The 20,543-nt window shown below is 43.7% G+C and overlaps 1 protein-coding gene across 9 annotated transcripts in view; it reads left to right on the top strand.

Annotated features, from left to right (window-relative positions):
• The window catches only part of PALM2AKAP2 (PALM2 and AKAP2 fusion), a 457,899-nt gene that overhangs the window by 249,388 nt on the left and 187,968 nt on the right, over positions 1 to 20,543 (top strand). For 4 of the 9 annotated variants that reach the window (XM_072727718.1, XM_072727716.1, XM_072727715.1 and 1 more), the window contains 3 exons: positions 538 to 559; positions 6,176 to 6,277; positions 15,210 to 15,905. In XM_072727718.1, coding sequence (XP_072583819.1) covers positions 538 to 559; positions 6,176 to 6,277; positions 15,210 to 15,905 — 820 coding nt within the window. The remainder of the gene's footprint in view (positions 1 to 537; positions 560 to 6,175; positions 6,278 to 15,209; positions 15,906 to 20,543) is intronic. The other 5 variants (XM_072727717.1, XM_072727720.1, XM_072727723.1 and 2 more) reach the window with 3 other exon arrangements.

Raw genomic sequence — 20,543 nt, 5'->3', positions numbered from 1 at the left:
TTCCGTCCATTTTATATTATGTTTATTAAAGATTTTGTTATTCATGAGAGACACACAGAAGGAGGCAGAGACACAGGCAGAGGGAGAAGCAGGCTTCCCAGAGGGAGCTTGACGTGGGACTCGATCCCAGGACCCCAGGATCGAGACCTGAGCCGAAGGCAGATGCCCAACCACTGAGCCACCCGGGTGCCCCCCTTCCTTCCATTGTATAACGGCCCAGGTACCCAGGCCAAAGAAACAATCTAGTAGAATTAATTTTAAGATGGAATTTTCTGATATCACTTCTCCCAACACAACCAGGGGTATTTGCCGGATAATCGACATAAATCCCTCCTGGGAGAAATTCAGTAGAGGTGGGAATGATAAAGCTTTCCCTTAAATTGCAGGATCCCAGACAGATTTCCCAGAAGAAAAGAGAGCAGTGGGTTTCCCCACCACAGTCAAATTCTGGCCCTGGGGGAGAGAGATGGGTTAGATGGAGGAGGGCTTGTCTCCTCACGTGTGTAGTGACGCTCTGCCCTGCTTTTGTTTCCACAGAGCTTCTCCAATGCGGATGGAGGTAAGTGTAAGTGCTCTCTGCCCCCATTCTGTAGAGGAATCTTAATCCGGGTCAGCTTAGCGGGTCTCACGAATACAGGCTCACCAGGAGATGTGATGTGTTGGTGTGTAAGGTCATCAGGGGGAAGGAACCAGAGTCTGTGCAAGGCACTGAGGAGGTGCACGTCCCAAGGCTTGTCTGCCTCTCTCCTAGGATGGTTTCTCGACTTACTGCTTCTAGTCTTATATGGTTGGCCTGGCTCCTCCCCTTCCCATCTAGACCTCAAGGTTCATTGCTTGGACCTTTCTTGAAAGCTGCTCAGCAAAGAGTGCTAACGATCGATCAGGACCAGGTCCCCGGCAAGAATGAGCCCATGCGCGGCTAGGACTCCAGGTCAGAACACACATCAAAAGGCCACATCTGGTGTGGAGGAAACGTCCCTAAAGCCCGTGTTAGAACTCTGAACCAGAAAACTGCCATTTCCCCAGCCCTCCTGGGGAACGAAGCTGGGCAGACGTGCCCTCCCTGTGTGGCGGAGTTGGTCTTGAGCACATGAAGGGTGGGAGCAGGGCCCTGGCTTCCTGACCCCATCCTGGGAGGAGTGGGTCTTGCTTCTGCTCTCTCTTCCCTTCCTTGGCCCTGCCCTCCGCTCTCCTTACCTGTGGGCGTGGGGAGGAACTTGGGGTTGTGTGCTTCTCATCGCTCACCTGGCTCCCCTAACTTAAGCTACAAATTCATGAAAACCACTCCAGTCCCACTTTCACCACGGCCCTCAATGAGACGTGCTCTCAAAGGCCAGGACTTGTCAGTAGGATCAGACGCTCACCTGGTTCCTATAAGGTCACCCTCTAAACTATGACGACGACCAGGAGCCAGAATAAAAGTGGGCATCAGCCTAAATGTCATTTGCAAATATAAGGGAAAAGATTTCAAAATGCAGAGATGGGTAATGTATTTTCACGGCTTAGCAAAGATATTTGCACTAAGGATAATTCTGACTTTAGCCAAAAAAAAAAAAAAAAAAAAAAACACAAAAAAGTACTGTATTATTTTATTTGACGAGGGGGCATGGTTTCCAGTAAATAATAGGCAAGGAATCTGGATTTTTGGCCCCTGGGCGATCTTTGGGGAGGTAGTAAAGTAAACTTCACGTTCCCAGCACATGTGAGCAGGGACAGATCAGGGCCAAGCCAGTAGGGACTCCACGGGGAGGACCTTTGACATTCTAGAGCCTTCTCTAGGGTCTGGCCAAATTAGGGCTCTTGTTCTGTGCTTTGGGGTTAGAGCATGGACTGAGGAGGTGGCCCTGCCGCTTTGGGGGAGTAAGGGGTGGCAGCATGGGAAGCATAGTGGGCTTCCCTAGTGCTAGGAAAGCCCGAGGTGGTGTACGTAATCAGCAATAACACAGTGTCAGGCTGGAATAGGGCAATGGGACCCTGACCCACAGACACCTACGTCCTGGAAGGGTGCACATTCACTTTTCATGCTTTTACTTCTTTTTTTCCTCCCATTTCTCAAATCAGGATCTTTCCTAGAGTTTTCTCTACAATTAGGGAAGGGCGTGGAGACCCACAGAGCCTATGATTTGTTAACAAGCAACACTGAAGCCACATAATAAACCCTTGCCACTGTGTCTTTCGTTTTCAACCTGCACGTCTTTCATTTCTTCCTCCATCACTTATTGTGATGAAAAAGAGCCTACAGGGAAAATTGCCCTGATGACTCTGTCCTTGGTCACTTTTTGACAGAGGTGACCTCAAGCTCACGGATGCAAACATCTTAGGGATTCTAAGAAATGGCCAGGGAATGATTTCTGTGGTCTTACCTGTCACCCTGGATTATGATTCCTGCCATCTCTGGTTATAACTAATTCTGGGCATCATATCTCCTGGCAAAGATCCTTCCAAGAACGCTGTCAATGTTTAGTTCACACTGTGGTCTGAGAGTAAAAACTGAAGCAGGCCCAGCTGGGGGACTCTGGAATGTCCAGTTAGTTTCTTTCTTTCTTTCTTTCTTTCTTTCTTTCTTTCTTTCTTTCTTTCTTTCTTTCTTTCTTTTTTTAAAGATTTTATTTATTTATTCGTGAGAGACACAGAGAGAGGCGGAAACACAGGCAGAGGGAGAAGCAGGCTCCATGCAGGAAGCCCAATGCGGGACTCGATCCCGGAACTCTAGGATCACGCCCAGAGCCGAAGGCAGATGCTCAACCACTGAGCCACCCAAGATGTCCCTGATTAGCTTCACATTCTTTGGTTTCAAAGGCTCCTTGATTTTAAAGTTGCCGAGACCCTCCCAGAAACAACCACCTGTTGTTCCTAAGAACTAACCCCAAATTATTATCGGATAATAATGCCTTAAGAAGAATACCCTACTTCTGAAATGCTGATTCCAGAATCTAAGGCCAGCTAGGATTATCTGGCTGTACAAGATGCTGCAGATAACCAACAAAAACGTCCCTAGTTTAATGAGGTGCAAGGGGGATGGCTGCCGGTGACCCCACCTCGGGTCCCTGTGCATGTCACCCAATGCGTGTCTGAGTTAATAAAGGTCCAGCACTGCTAAATCACCAATGGCCTTGGATAGCAGGGTAGTCTTGGCCATCACGAGCCATGTATTCCAATCTTGAGTAGAACTCCCTGGCCATGTGCATTCCGACCCCGTCACTTCCTCCTCACCCCACATACACGCTTGTTAATATGACAGTCTCCAGCAGTTGGGTGGGTTGTTTTTACTGCCGTAAATAGGCATTTGATCTAGCGTAACGATAACTTTCATGTAGTCTGTATCTTGTGCTAACTCTTCTGTACCCACCGAGATGCTGGGTGAAACCGTCGGCCAGAACTGACAAAGGAAAATGTTGTCCTGGGCATGATTCCGCCCTTGCTGTTCGATTTTGATCTTCTTAGCTTTCCATCCCGTCCTGGTCCAGGGTGGCCGGAAGCCATCCCCACATCAACACCTTCACACCCGTTGCTGGGAAATCTCAATGTGTTCTCAGTTGTTCTCATAAGTCATGTTTCCAGGAGAGTGTTCATTGGTTTTGTTTCTCTGGCCCTGGCCTTCATGTTCGTCAGAGCTGCGGTAAACATTTCAGCAGGGCTGGGACTAACAAGGAGCGCCCACCTTACAATTCTACCCTGGTAAAGACCATTCTCGACCTTCTCTGACCATAGGCCGCCCTAACTTTGGCAGGAAGAGGGCAGTTTACTGACTGAGGCCACGTGAGGAGATTTTTCCCAGTGTTGGTCTGTTGGCCACCTCCCGGCTGCCTAGCTTTGGGTTTACTACTTCGCGCCCTACTGAGGGGGCTGGCTGCCCGGTTCTCCTTCTCAAGCCCCACTCCTCGCTGCTCCCCCATCTCAGCAGGAGAGTGTGGCCCCAGCTGTTCAAGAGCTGTGGTCCTCACGTCTATAGCCAGTGAACACCTGGGGAAAGGTGACTCCACCTCCACTCACACTGGGCCCGGAGCTGCCTTCTGGGGGAGGTTGAGAGGGAAGCCCTGTAATCCTGGGCCCTCTCTGATGCGGATGCCCCTGCCTGCAAGTGCCTTTTGTTTCCGGCTGCTAAAACTCCCAGACACTCTATATTTAGCATAGAATGTATAGACACACCTGTGACCAGTCTGGGAGTCCTCAACTGGTCCTAAATGGCTTGAACCTTCATCTCACTTGAATGCAGAAAATCAGATTTATCAACATCTCATTCCACAGATTTCTAGAAATCCTCAGGGAAAACTCAAAAGCTCTGCAAATCTGCTCTGGTCATCTCTTGTCCCCTACACTGTCCCCCTGGCCCCACACTGCTGCTCAGATCTTCCCCTGGGCCACTGCCAGCTGGCCACCCACCCCTACACCCTCAGGAGCAGCTTACCTCCAGCCTCTGCTCTCCTCTCATCCTGCATTGTGTGGGTTTGGGGCCTGGACTCTTCTCACAGCTCCATACGATCAGAGTAACCTTAATTCAGGAGTAATAGAGAATGATCTACATTAGTCACACTTGGAACCCTTGACTCAAGCCAGGCCCACCTTCAGGGTGTCCCTGGAGGCCACCTCGTGGCTGTCTCCCAGGTCCCTCTCCCATCATCTCAAAGGCCCAGTTTCCTTCCTTGCAGGGGAAGACTCTCAACCATGTCTGCCCGACCCAGGGCCCGCCCTCCAGCACACGTAAGGCCCCAGAGAGAGATGGTCACTTGAACCTCCCTGTCGCCAAAGGCCTGCCTACCTCCTGCTGATTTCCTGTTCCTTCTCCTCAAATGGTTGATATGGAAAAATCCATTCCCTTAGTGAAACTCCACCCTTCCCCCACCACAGAGTGTGTTCCTAAAAACATAATGGCCCAATATCAGCACATTCTGGATTGTTGACATTTACATGTGAGTCAGCAAATGGTCTAGTTGGTGCAGGACTGAACTAATCCTAATCCTCACCCTAATCTAGTGTCTGGGTCCTCTCCAGCCCAAAATTTAAAAAAGAGAAAAGACACCTGACAGGACTAAGGCAGGATCAGTGGAGATACAGGGGATGGGACAGATGTAAGGGATGTGGAGGAGGTGGAGGCTAGGGGCTGGCTGGGCATCGAGGGAGGGTGTTCAGGGTGCCGTCTGGGATCCTGGGTGAATTGTGACGCCAATGAGCTGCGATATGGAGTAGAGGAGAGGCAGCAGATGAGCAAAGATGAGAGTTTCCTTTGGAACATGTTGAGTGTGAGGTGACTGGGAAAGATTCAGTGGAAATGTGCAGTAAGCAGCTAGATGTAAGCCATTGGCATTCCAGGATCCCGGGACATGGTCGTGACACAAGGAGGGAATCACATCACATAGTTTTCTAGAATGTTCTTGCCTTAGCTTTCCCACTTCTCTCTGGGAGATACATAGATTCTTCTCCTTGTCTCACCCTAGTGGTTTCCTCCTCTCCTCTGACAGTTTGACATGCCTGCTGAGGTCAATGTGTGGCAGGATCTCATCTCCCTGACGGCTTGTCAGGCTTTTCTCCCAAGGGGAGCTGGTCTTCCTGTTTTGCTCAGCTGCATCTCCTACAACTGGGCTAATGGTGAATTCAAGGGCTGTTGTTTTTTGGAATCTCAGGATTTTCTGGCTGGCCCACCAACCTGAAATATTAAAATTGAGGGATAAATTCTAGTGTTTTGGGAAGTTGCTTTTTTTTTTTTTTTTTCTTAATGTCTGTAAAATAGGTCTTCTGAATGAATCAGGTACCTGAAGCTACATTTCCAATTCAGGGAATGATCCCCAAGTCTCTTTTTCAGTACTGTTGAAGGCATATGTCTAATCTGATGTCTCATGTATGGTCAATCCCACCAACTTGATAATGGCTCTCATTAGCCCATCCTCTTTTCCCCCTGAATTCATTGTACTCTTAGGATCTAGAGCTTTCTGATGAATCTTTCAATACATAGAGCAGTCCTGGGGCTTGAGCTCTCTGGCCAGGATCCCTCCTACCTCAGCTACTCTGCTGAATACCAGTCACTAGGCAAATGCTGGTCTTTGTTTGCCTTGATCCTCTTGTTCAGTGGCCGCCTCCGCGGTCCATTATGTAGGGCAGACAAGCTGCTGTTTCGGCAGTGAACCCATTGGGCCTCCCGACACTGTGCCTAATTGTATTCCCTGTTCTCTGCTACCAGATGCAGTAAATTACATTTCCTCCCAGCTCCCCGACCTGCCAATCCTCTGTTCACGAACAGCAGAACCATCACCTGGGCAGGACGGGACTAGCAGAGCCGCTGGTAAGTCCTGGGGAGCTATTTGGTTTTGATGCCAGGACTGGCCATGGGGCCTGCATTTATCTGAGCTTTAATAATAAGGGATCCCCAGATATCCTTCCATAGGGGACCTTGTCTGCAGCCCAGCCTCAGACATAGAGTTTGCAGTGGCCACATAGTGCAGGCACGAAGCCCTGATGAGTAATTAAGGACTGATAGGAAGGAATATTGAGAAAATCCTAAAGCATTTCCCCCTAACTTTGATGGGGGCCTGCCTCTCGTGTTTATGGTCTTTATATCTCTCCTTATTCTCAAAGTTAAATTGTACTCTGCCTCCAGGGGTTTTTATTTTCCACATTGGACATGTACAAGATCAAATGATCTGGGTGGAAATTATTTTCAAAGTGTACAAGTATGTTGCCAAATTCTTTGGGAATTGAGCTGCTTATATATTATAAATATGTATTTCCAAGTCTTTTCATTATTTCTGGAATTATTTCTGAGCTACTGTGGTATAGTTTGAGGGAAAGTAGCAGTTTAAAGAACATATGTTTCTTGCTAATGTTTTTCACAATGGTGGATTTAAAAAACAATACATTTATGAGTATAAAGTATAGAGGGAGGTATGCTTTGCTCTGTTCAGTATGAATGTGCCTCAGAAATCAGAACTGGATGGACGTGAAAAATCAATCTCTAAACTAATCATTTTACTCTATACAGAAATGCACTGAGGGCCAGGGGGTCAAATAAAAAAAAAAAGAATCACCAAGGTTGCACAGTTAGTGACAATGTAGGGGAACTCAAATAGGCACATCAGATTATGTTTTACATGATCTAGGTAAGTTTATGTCTAAAATAAATCACACTGTGACACTTCTCATAGAACAAAATAATCTATGGATTCTTAAGCCAGAAGAAATCATTTATATAGGCCAGACTCAATATTTTGTGAAGCAAATAGTTCCTTCTTCTTTTAATGTAAAACATACCATAAAATGGCAAGAAGTGCTGATCTAAGTGTCATGTGCACTGATTAAATATCTACTGGGTGTCTCCGTAAACATCTTAGCATATTACTTTTATATACTGGCTCACAGAGTTCTAGAATTCGGTAGGACCTTAAGTGGTGTCTGGTCAGACTCTGGCCAAGTTCATGTGTCCCTGGACTGAGAAATCAGTTCTTGCAGCCTGCAGCTGTGCTGCTGAGGAAACTCTGGCAGTGGCTTAAGCCGAGAGTTCTCACATGCTCCAAAGAGCACTTCTGAGAGCAGCTAGGGTAATAACTGTTCAACAGTCACACCTTCTGCTTGTCATTAGAGACTTGGGTGCTGCTAGTTCCCAGTAAGTATGGGCAAAGAGCTTCCTAGCCCCTTTCCACCACATGATCCTGGACCTCACAGGACTTGTGATGTGATCCACTAATGGATCGGCTCAGGGAGAAGGGAGGGACAGGGTGACAACTAATTTTTAAGGGCCATAAAAAAGGATCTGAACAGCATTGATAGTCAAAGAGCGTAATGTGCAAGAGGAAAATATTAATGCGACTGTAGTGCTGGGTGTGTGGGTATACATGCACTGTCACCACCTAGCATCCTTCACAGTTGAAAGTGCCGCAGAAACATAATGATCCAATGGCAAATGCATTTTCAAAACAAGTATCGTGTGATCAGAGTCTTCAAAAATAAGTTTATGTGTACTTCTGTTTATTCTGGAAGAACTAATTTACATAGATGTATCTAACCGTGGAAATAAGTACACACAGGATTGTAGATGGAATCGCACTAGCTGTGGTTAACTCCTTTGTCTAGACTGTTTTTGAGATGGTGTCCACATTCATTATCAGTTATGGCCAACAGTGGCTACACAGAGCTTGGATAGCATACCAGATGATGGCACGCACCACTAGAATTCTTTCTCCTGGACTTGATCCATCTTGCTTTATGAACATCTTTTTGGAAATTTGCACAATCCCTGGGCCATTTTGCTTTTTAATTTTTTAATCTTTATGTTTTTAAGATTTTATTTATTTGAGAGAAAGAAAACGGGAGGGGGAGCAAAGGGAGAGGGACAAGCAGACTCCATGCTGAGTGTGGAGCCTGACATGGGACTCTATTCCAAGGTCCTGAGATCATGACCTGAGCCAAAATCAAGAGTTGGATATTCAACTGACTGAGCCCCCCAGGTGCTCTTTGGATCCCTTTTAATATATGTCACTTGTCATTACTCAGTATTATGACAAATATTCTGGTTATTTGGAGTTTGGGAGGTTTAGGATTCTATATGAATGGGGATTTATTTAGCATCATTGCTTTTAGAATTAAGAGCCATCTATTTCAATTGAACATGAGGCCAGGCTTTAGCAGACCTGCAAAGTGGTCCTCAGGCCACAGTCAAATACCTCTATGATTGGTGGTTAGTGTCCCTCCAGGAGGCCCACTCTGTCTAACTGGTACTGACTGTTGAGAAGGTCTTCATCTGATGGAGTTACCATCATTTGTCTGCCTCCATCTTCCACCCATCAGTCCTTATCCTGCCCTTGGGTGCCACTTGGAACAAACCTAAGTTGATTTCCCTTTAACTATTTAAAAATGACTATCATTTCTGGTCTTTCCCAGATCCCCACTCTACTTCCCCTTAATACCCACAGCCCCAGTCTCTTCGGCTGTCTCAAAATAATGAGATTGCTTTGAGATACTGTCCTGCCATCCGTGCCCCTCCCAACTGGACACTCCCCATTTTGTCTCTTGTCTTCCTGAAGTACGATGCTCAGAGCTGCTCCACTCACTCTGGGGTGGGCTGATCTCTCCCCAGAGCAGAGCGAGAATCTACAGACTTTGTGACTCACTTTGCTGGTGCCATGGTCTTTCAGCTTCAGGTTCTAAAGTAAAGTCTCAGAGTCATTTGGCATATGTCACTGCTCAGCCTCATTCCCTTGATTCAGGGTAGTCATTTTTCTGGAATCATTTCCATTGAAACATATAGTCTGTTCTCCCTAATTGTGCACAAACTGCTACATCTGCTCAGAGAACCTGCAAAATTCTTTATTTCTTAATCTCAAAAGGCCAAAGTAAGACTGAGCTATGTACCTTTCTCCCCTTTGTAGATTTGATGTGACTGTTCAATTTCTTCTTGATAGAGTGTCCCTTTAAAGTGTCAGGGGCCCCACGTGGTCACTGAGGAACATCCATGAAAGGTGGGGAAGGAAATGATGTACGAGGATTTGGTACTCAGGGCTCAGGTATTCGCTCCCATTTCAGACACAACAGCTCCTCTCTCCTCAGGTTTATATTGTATTTCTGCATCAGATTTCCAACTGAATAAAGGGTTTCATAGTTTTGAAAGTAGTAAACTCTCTTCTCTATTATTGGGGCTTTTATAGCTATTGATTATAGCATCCCCAGCCTCACTTTTCGTCTCATTTTAGTATTATCTCAGATCTGAAAAGCAAGTTTCCATTATTTTTCATCATTTCATTGATGAAAACATTGCACAGTTGGGGCCAAAGTCAGAGGCCTGTGACACAACGTTGGGGTCTCCTGGCCCTTGAGAACCCAATAGGCACCTATGGGACATGATCATTAAATGAGTAACAAGTTCTAGCAATTGTGTTGACACCCAAGGCACATGTTTCTGTCTTGTCCATAGGAATATAAGGGACTTTGTGATGATCCAGCTGTGCTGTATCTCTGGCTTTGCCTAAATTGTCTAAAGAACTTGAACCAAAAGAAAATGGAATTCATCTGCACACCTCTTGCCTGATGAATCCTTCCTGTTTCTTGGTGGTCTCTGCTCTTTGAAAATGAACTTTAAAACGTAGCCAGCCAAGATGTCAAGCTACTTATACAGAATCAAGCATTCTGTGCTTCTCAGGCCCATGTCTCTGGGCTCTGCAGTGTGCCAGACCACAGTAGCTTCATATCCTGCCCTCACTCTGGTTTGTAGGCAAGTATCTTTCCCAGAGGCCTCCGCTTTAATCCATCCCTGGCTGCTTTCGGAACCTAGAGCCTAGGATTATCCATCCTCATTAGACTGCCTCTATTTCTTTAAAGTTCTCTTTATCAACCAGAGGGCTGTGGGGGAGCAAGAACCTAGTAAACCAAACACAGAGGCCCAACACCCAACCAACCACCAGTTGCATCATTCATTTGTATCCTTATACAGAAACTCACCACTTTGGTTCTTTTTCTTCATTAACTAATGAACATCTATTCCCCTGGCTAAGTTCCTGGAAAGAACAGCAAAAATACTTTTCACATTCCACCTTTATTGTCCTCAGTATGTCATGTTGGGAAATCAGTAATTAAATATATCATTTTGTAAAAACAGACTTCTAGATTTTGGTTATCCTGTCATTGGGACTTCCAGCAGACTACCTCCTGTCTTTTTTCTCTGCCTCCAGAACCTTCCTCAATGGAGGAAATTTCAGAGAGCTTTTCTTCACATACTTTCCTGGATGTCCATGGATCTCTCTCAAAATCTCTTCCAGGGGCTCCCCAGAAAACCCCCTCCCCTCAGCAGCACCCCTTTTTTACTTTTTTTCAATAAGCTGAGCATGGGCCACTCACCACTGCACAGACTGTAGTATACCCTATGTGGCTAGGGAAAGCTTGAGGGAAGAGAAGGCAAGACTAGGGAGTAATTTTGTGGTTAGACATGCGAGCATGATGTAAGTGAGAGGCTTTTGGTAAACACTACTTGGCAACAGTAAAAAAGCAGGAGAATTTTTTAAATTGTGTGCATGCATCAAAAATAAAAGATTGAATTTAAAATGTAAGTCTCATTTTCCTACTGGTTCATATCCACCCTGGTTCACATTTGAAATATCATTAGCTGAGAACTGGAGCAAAATAAAAATGCTTATTCGTAAACAACACACTTAAGATAAATGTTCACGCCTCCTGTGTGGTTTTCTGAATGTCTGATAACATTCTCATACGTGTATCCATGAAGTCTAAATATTGCCTTTGTGTTAAGCAAGAGCTTCTCAAAGTGTTCACCTAAAAACTCCTTCCTACCGGGCACAGTGGATGCAGATAAAGCATGTGAGGCCAGACCCTGACGAAATCTGCTAAAAATCTGTTTCCTTTGAAGCCTTGTTTTATCAGGGGAAAAAAATATGGATGGATGTTGTATTTTATGGCATAACATATTCAGGTTTATTTTATTGGCAAAATGTCTTAAGATGTTCTACTCCCATATTCTAGAAATATTGAAAGAACAGTGTACAACATGTAAATATGACTATTAATATGTAACCCTAATGAAACCATGCCACATGTGGTTCAATCCCGGAGCCATGTCACATTTAACAAAATATGGTTGAAAATCACATGCAAAAACAAAAGCAAGAAAATAAAACCTTAGAGGATTTGCCTAGTTTTCCTGAAGGATGTTAAAAGGATGCTAATTCATATCCCTACCCAGAAGGACTTCTCACGTTTCCTTTGCTTTACTCCCCATATCCTTTCCACTGCCACAAAAATGTCCCCTCTCCATCCACATCCCACATAACTTTTATGCTATCTCCTACCGAATTACTTGTTTCTCAGCTCTTTCTTGTGTGCATCTACTCAGCTCTTCCAGCACAGAACTTCTCCTCATCCTCCTTTCTGTTTAGTGTCTGATTCCAGGAACAGGCAAAGACAAAATGAGGGGTGGGGGTTAGGATTGTGAAGAGAGGAAAATTGGACCAACAGTGACAGGTTCTCATTGGTGGGCAGAAGAGGAAAGACATCTCTAAAGATTCCCATGTTATTAATTTTTATCCAATCATCTATGGATATAAAAATCAGGCGTGTTTCGTTCCATATTCTGTATTGATTACAGATCAATGTGTCATGTTGTTCACATATTACTGGATGTGGGGGGGATAATTAGGTATTGTACCTATAACTGGCAATCAGTATCATCCTTATTTGTCAATATGTCCCATGAGTGTTTTAATAGTGATAGGACATACTATTTTAACCCAAACTGTGCTTTTAAAAAAAATGTAAGTGTAATATTTATAAAACAGGCTTTGGAATCCATGCAAAATTTTAAATGCCTATTCTGTTTCTCTGGTGACACATTTTTGTGGGAAATCAGGAAATAACCAAGACAAATATTTCTCCTGACGTCACCATCCTTGTGTGAGTCCATGTACGTCCATGACTAATATCAGTTGGCCTCTCACTGTGTCACTGAAGGAAACTCAAGATCTTTGTGCTGAATAAGTGAAACTTTCAAACTGGACTTGGGGAAAATCAAGCACTGGATCTGGCTCCACAATCTTTTTAGTTAAGTGTTAACTGTGAACAGACTGTATCTTGTTACCCAAGCAGATGGAATAGTATCATTGCTGGTTTTTTTCTAACCAGTTCAAACATTAATTACTGTGTGTACCTTTTCATTGGTGTCATGTTCTACAAAGTATTTGTGACTAGATTAAGGCAACCAAAGTAGACTTTTCAATTAGTAGTATTTGTTTCACAGGTATTTGTATACCTTCTATGCAAAGGCTCTAAGGTAGGTGCTGGTGGGGAGGGGAAATCATAGAAAGATGCCAGATAAAAAACTAGCCTTTAGGGATCCTAAAAATCCATGGAGCTGATAAAACATTCCTGCAAATAATTATACTACGAAGTGGAAAGGGTTAAGTGCTTTTGGAAAGGTTTAGAAGTGTTCAGAGAATCTTAAGGGAAGAGAGAAGATTTAGAGATGGAAGGGTCAAAGAAGCCTTCTGGAAGCCGTGGGCAAGCTGACTGGGCATTGATGGATGGGTCATCTCTGGATGTATAAGAACTCTCAAAAGAAGGCCAGTTCAAGAGAAGGGAACCTTAAAAGCAGGAAATGTTTAGGTGTGGGATGGTGTTATCTGATTGTGCTAAGGAAAAAGGGAGCAATTGAACATTCAATTGAAAAGATAATCTGGATCTTCTTGCCACAGTTGGGGAATGTGTAGTTATTCAGAAAGAGGTAGAGACTCAAAGGCGATGCTAAACGGAGATGTCCCATGGGAAAGGCAGGCTAGGCAGGGAGACAGCAGGCCGGGGAGGATGCTGAGTTCTGGGAATAGTGAGGAGTTTGCTGTGGCTGGAGTGTACGTGGAATGAGCAGGACTGAGAGATAAGTCTAGAAAGGAAGTTGCAGACAGATTCCCCAGGGAATTACACAGCAGGCTAAGGAGTTTGGCATTTATCCAATATAGACACAAGGAACCCACGGAGGGTTTGTGAAGAAGGTCCTTCTTGTAGGCAAGATGGAGCACAGGCTAGCAGGGTCAGCGGACTTTTCCTATAAATGGCCTGATTGTAAATATTTTAGACATCATGGACCGCATATGGTCTCTGTCACATATTCTGTGCTTTTTTTGTTTTGTTTTCCTTTTCTCTCTCTTAAATTTTTCTTTCTTTCTCTCTCCTTCCTTCCTTCCCTCCCTCCCTCACTCCCTCCCTCGCTCCTTTTTTCCTTCCTTCCTTCCTTCCTTCCTTCCTTCCTTCCTTCCTTCCTTCCCTCCTTCCTTTCATTTCCTTTTAATAACATTTTTAAAACAAGCTTTGGGTGACCTTTGCCCCCTGCTCTGAGAAGTGGCAGGTAGAACTGGGGCAAAGCCATCCTGCAGAGAGCAGAAGGGAGCCTACCTGAGGCAGTGGTGATAGAAGAAGTGCTGAGGAGGTGCTTGGGGGAGAGGCCTGAAGTAGAATTAGTTGCTCACAACAATTGTGTGGCTGTGGAAGAAATTAGGAAGAAAAGGACACATCTGGTGTGATTCTGAGGCTTCTCGCTTGAGAAATATGTGGTACTGGTATAATTTAAAACCAAGACTACACAGGTGTTTTTAGAGAAGGTTGAGTTCAGTGTTGAAGTCATGGAGGCTGATGTCACCCATGGGTCATCCCAGGAGAGCATCCCTGGGGACAGTTGGCTTTATGGGACCAAGGCTCAGTTTCCTAGCATCCGGAATGTGTGCCTCTGAAGGAGCCTCGAGGTAACAGGTTTGAAAGGATGGAGCATCACACGACACTCTAGAACAGGGAAGAGCAAGTCCATAGTAAACCCAGGATCAGCGGCAGGATTTGGGATGCGTTGGAGAGGCCTAGTCTGGACGGGAAGGGCTGGTAGGAAGCCCTCACAATAAGCAGAAATAGTGTCTCAGATTGAGTGGTGGCCGTGGAAGGGAAAGAAGGCGACAGATGAGAAAGACGGTGTGGGGCAGAATGGGGAGGACTTGGCACTGTGCGTGGCAGAGGAAAGAGGCCTTCTGTGATCATTGTCCTCAAATCCCGGTGTCATGGGATGATACTACCTCCGTCTTGTCCTGTTTCTAGTTCCTGTTTCAGAAACCTAGCTAAGTGATGGGAGTACCCTCAGAACGTATCACCTGACTGCTTTTGTAACTTCAGCTCCTGCAAACACCCCGGTTTACAATACGGTGGAGGATAGCCACATCCCACCTGCAAAAGCCTTTGCATTTTCTCCATTAACAGTAAAAGGAAATGCAAGAAAGAAAGAAAAAAAAGTAGAATGCTCTGTAAAAGAGTTAACAAAAAAAAAAAAATTAAGATTATGGAGTTTTAGGATACTTCTTAACCAGGGCCTTTAAAATTGTCTATAAGCCTAGGGTAAGCTGTCAATCAAAATAAACTCACGTGGTGCCAGCCTCCCCGTAATTCATTACGCTGGATCTCAACAGTCGCTTGTGGTCTTATTTTAGCGGATCTTCCTTAAATGCGTAAGTGCCGTTGAGATATGGTAACTCTGTACATCTGGCTTCCCAGTGCATTGAGCTGCTGTGTTAAAATACATACGTAACCACCTCTGTCCACAACGCGCACTCACTCTAACACTCAAGATGCTTGGCAGTTAGACTAGAAAGGGCACAAACCCTTTTTTTTTTTGTGTCTGTTTGGCAATTAACCATTCACTGGCTTTTTTTGTTGTAACATGCACTTCCTTTCTCTTGTTTTCATTCAAGCTGTGTACGCCATGGAAATTAATGTGGAGAAAGACAAACAAACAGGAGAGACCAAGATTCTCTCTACATCCACCATTGGCCCAGAGGGGGTCCATCAGAGAGGAGTCAAAGTCTATGATGACGGTACCAAAGTAGTATATGAGGTGCACTCAGGAGGCACTGTGGTAGAAAATGGAGTGCACAGGTTAAGCTCAAAGGATGTAGAAGAGCTTATTCAGAAGGCGGGACAATCAAGCTTCAGAGGAGGGCACGTGTCGGAAAGAACTGGGATCGCAGACGGGAGCCTCAGCCACCCTAAGGAACACATGCTCTGCAAAGAAGCCAAGTTAGAAATGGTACATAAGTCTAGGAAAGATCATTCTTCCGGGACCCCAGGGCAGCAGGCCCAAGCCCCCAGCACTGAAGGGCCCGAGGCACACTTGGATCAGCCGGTCACCATGATTTTCATGGGCTACCAAAATATCGAGGACGAAGAGGAGACCAAGAAGGTGCTAGGCTACGATGAAACCATCAAGGCTGAGTTGGTCCTCATTGACGAAGACGATGAGAAGTCATTGAGGGAGAAGACAGTGACGGACGTGTCCACCATCGATGGGAACGCAGCCGAGCTTGTGTCCGGGAGGCTGATCTCAGACACCACAGAGCCCTCATCCCCAGAAGGGAAGGAAGAGAGCCTGGCCACAGAGCCAGCCCCAGGTACCCAAAAGAAAAAGCGCTGTCAATGCTGTGTTATCATGTGACCACTTCTTTCCTCCCTTTTCTTCTGGGCAGCCTCTGTGCTCTCCAGCACTTACGTAGACCTCACTGTACCACTCACTGCAATACTGTGAACTGGAAGCAAACGCCTGCCTTGCCTTGCAGTTGGATTGCTTTGGTCTCTCTTATTTTTTTTTTTTCCCCCTTTCGTTTTTCTCCAGTTTCCTCACCTGAGAGACAAACGTGCATGTGTGTGCTTCATTCTTTCCAAGAACTTGCTTTTCCTCTCAACCTTTCCTTGTGTCTTCAAGAGTGAATCAATTTCTCACTGCTCGATTGGAATGGACTCTTCACGTCAGCCAGTTCTATAGTAGCCTTAATTCACTTGACTGGAATTGAACCCAGTGGCACCGGGGGTTTCATTCTGTAGCGTGTTCCTATAACGTAGTCACACGTCACCACGTCGCTGACTTCCCACTTGCCTCCCCTGCTGTGGATCTTTGCTTTTATATCTTGTGTGGCAAAATGCTGTTGGCTCTAGCTGGTTGCTAGTGTGGCCAAAAGTGGACCTTACTTAGTGTGTTCAATCTAGGGTGATGCTTTTTGCTGCCTTACATAAGCTTCCAGATTACAGTATTGTGCATCTATGGCTTTCCTTCTGTTAAAACTGAAATGAAGTTGATGTAAAAGAAAAGAACCCAGTGCTTGTCACGACTGAAATGTAGGGACTGACTCCGTAACCTGCCCATCAGCAGCTGTCTCTTTCGGTGGCTTCACTGATGGACCCTTTATATACGAAGCACCATTTTTAATTTTCTAAGGACATGAAACAAACATTGTTTTGAGCATTAGTAGTGATCTCTAAACTTAGGCATATCCATGAGCCTTGCTTCTATTCTCTCAAAAAAAAAATGTAAATTTTTATATTGTTTTCTTTTTCACGGATATTTTCTGATCATGTTAATCTATTTTCAACGAAGGGATCCTTTTGAGGAGTATCTCTGCAGTGACCATATTTCTAAAACAGTCTTTCTGACCTACAGTGGTTGCTGCCATGCTTCCGCTTCATGGTAGCTGGACGGTGCTGGAACTAAACTTACCTGTTCGTCTCACCTGCCCGCTTGATTACAGAGCCTTACTTCTGGACTCTTTTCTTTCTGTCCCCATGAGAAAGAGAACGTTTCCTGTAACGTCACCATGTAGGTTTATCCACCCTTCAAAATAAGCTTGAAAAATGTAAACAATGTTTAAGAAAGACCTGTCTTCTCCACGTTAAGTACTTAAACTCATTCCGCGAGTACTGATTGAGTGGCACATTAGCTGAGCTTCTTAAGGCCCGTTTCTTAAACTTCTGGAGATTTCAGAACATCAAAGAATAGATTTATTATTATTATTTTTTTAAATCTAGAACACAATGAACAATTCTTTAGATAAATTCTTAGCATTCTCCCAAAGCAAACGGTCACATGTGTAGTAAAACCAAAGGGAACCAATTTAGTAAAATACTAATACAGTAATAAAATAAAGATGTAACATTTTAACTGGCTTTAATAACAGAGATAGCTTAACTTGAAGCTATTTGCCCAGATGTTCAGAGCATGGTTGCGAATCAGTCACAAAATTGTATGTAGCATACAATAAGTCACGCTACATCAAGTCTAACTTCTGTGGAAAGCAGACAAGAAAAAAAAAATGAGGTAGTCTTGAGAGAATTTCTTTACAGAACCAACTAAATTTGTCCTAAGTAGTTTTCTCAGTGCTAAATCGAACTGTTATTATTGTAAATGTCTTGGCTTGAAATTACATTTATTCCCAATGGAAAGGGGGAACAATGACACTTTTATTGTTAATTTTTCTCAAATAATTATATTTCAATGAGCACAAAGTAAGTCATTTTATCACCAATATGTAAACAAAAGAAAAGTTAAGAAGGGGCAAATAAAGGAGCTAAGTTCTGCCTCCTAAGATGATTCCATCAATGGCTTGCTTTTGACTAGTAGAGGGGATTCCCTCCAAATAATCTCAGGTTCACCAAAGCAGCTGCAATTGAATAAAGCTGCTGTCTTATAACATCTGGTTTTGCTGCCTAGAAATCTCCCCACTCAGCTTTACGCCCCTCAGTCAATGGTCACTTATGCTTCATGTAAATGTTAGAGAGAATGACATGCCAGATAAACCTATTTACGTAGAAAATGAAAACAGTCTCAGTGTTTGGACAATCTTATTTTAATAATTTATTTAATAGAGAAACAATCTAAAAGTTTACCATAACTTATCTTTTTTTACTCACTTAGGGATTAAAATTATTCAATAGGAGTTTTTAAAAAGCACACTTAGTGGATGGAATCGTAGAATTTAGAACCCTTGAGCTTGCTGTTTGATAAATAGAATCGGTCTTCTGATTCTGAGAACAGATCATTCCCAGAAATGACCTACCCGTCCTTCCGTAGTGAGCTAGTTCCTCCTGAAGAAAATTATATGCCCTTCTCACCACAACCTTATGCATCGGATCTGAAAGACCAATGATAATCTGCACTTTCATTCATCCATGATTATTATAGCGATTAACAAATTATATGAATTAGAGGTCTCTTTATAATTTTACTATTTAACCTTATCATTTAATAGCTTAAAGTAAAGCCAGTTTCCTTTATTAAAATGATATGTGCCCATACTATGTGGTTTCTTTGAATATAGCATATATTTGCTTATTTTTGCATCCTTTTCCTATCGAAAATAGAGGATTTAGGCTCAGCCAGTACTTCTATAGGCTGAGACCTATAATCTCACCTACAGAAACAAATATCTACATAATGAAAACATCCCCAGTGTCGTGATTGAGAATGTTCTGCTTTCCCTGCTATTATTTTCTCTGTGAAAACTTTATTGTGTATGTATCACACCCTAAAATACAGGGTATTGACTTACATAATCTGACTAATCAGAGAATCAGTAACGAAGCTGCCAAACCACGGTCTTTTTGAGCTAATGATTAGTTGGATTGTCTTCTAAAACTATATAATCAGTTCCCCTTTAAATGGAAAGAGGAGAAAGAGGGAAAAGAGGGATAGTTCATTTGTTATAAATAGATTTTCAGTGGCATGGAAGTAAAGATCTTTTAATGGTTAACATAGTAAAGTTTAAGCTTACGTATCCTAAAAAAATCTCGATGACTTGTATATCCTTGCCTTTGTTTTCTTTGATGTGCAATAGGACAAACGAAGGGGAATATTTTTTTACCTTGTACCTCTTTTACCCGTAAATCTATTAATTCCTTCTATAAGCAAAACTAGTTGCCTCTACAAGTGATTTGACAGTGTTCAGTGATGTCACTTAGTACTGGGAGTAGAGAGGATGAGGGGCGAGGGAATTCCCTTCTGGCCAAACCCAACGCATGGTTTCCATAAGCCTCCTGAGCAACCTTAAAATATTCAAAGACTTTCAGGAAACTCAAACAAGTTCGAGAGTTCATTTGATTTGACTCCTTTTTGAACTGTTGATGTTCATGATGTACATGTATCAGCTTTAAATTCCCACCAACTCCATTTTGCTTCCTGGTCATAATCGTGTTTTTCCTACGTACAAGTAGAATGTTTTATTTTGGTTAGGGCCAAGTTTTTATAAAAGGGGGAAAAACATCGAGGTACAGTATCATCTCTGGAGCAAAACATTCAGGCCACATGCAAAAACGGCTCATTTCTCTTTGCTTCCTGCAAAATATCATTTCAAGGGACCACAGAACACCCTTGAAATGGCCATTTATTGAATGCCAATGAATCAATGGATAGCAATGGAAGAGGGGAACATGGTGACGGAGGCAAAAATCGAACCACTAAACCGATTTTCTTCCTTTTTTAAAAAAGCATTAGCCCTATCAACTTAAAACACATGAACGTAGACAAAATATTCACAGAGGACATTCTGTCGTTGTCCGTGCTGAAAATCTAGCAGCTTGGCCATCTCTCTTTGTCCTTGGACCCACTGTGGAGTTTAACTCACCAAAGGGCCCCATTCCCTGTGGGAATAGTCTCATCTCCCATAGGGTGACTTTGTTTACAGTAAAAACGATTCCAAGACAAGCAGTTTCAAGTTGTGTTCTTGCAACACGCACCTTCAGTTCTTGAAACCACAAGAAGTTTCGAAACTTCGCAAATATGCAATCTCTTGGAAGCTCCTCAACTTACTATGAATCAAGGTATATGGGCCTCCACTGATTAGGATAGAACCAGCAAATATCCTTTGTCCTGTTGGACGGTACAACCCCACAGGTAAACAGAGTTAGGGTGTATGTCACAAAACAGCTCCAAGACACCAGCAAGATGAGATCTTTGAGTCTTGCTGCCAGTTGACTCTCCTAGGATAGCCTTCTTCTAATCTTATCAGGAAAACTTTCCTTTTTCTAGGGAAAAAGAAAAGTCAGGCTTTTGTGAGGAGCCCAATGCAGTTATGTGTCTGTTTTCATAGCTTCAGCAAACTCCGTGATCAAATTTCCATTTTAACAAAAACCAAAATACTTATTATTTGAATGTAGAAAAAAAAATAAAAAATATTACATCCTGACAGTTCCAAAGGGCAGTTTCACTGGGGACCCTTAGACCAGCCTCGCCCGCCCTCCCTTAATTTTTATATGACTTAACC

The sequence above is a fragment of the Vulpes vulpes genome, chromosome 12 (assembly GCF_048418805.1).
Source record: "Vulpes vulpes isolate BD-2025 chromosome 12, VulVul3, whole genome shotgun sequence".
NCBI lineage: Eukaryota > Metazoa > Chordata > Mammalia > Carnivora > Canidae > Vulpes > Vulpes vulpes.
This window is presented reverse-complemented; position numbering and strand designations above follow the sequence as displayed.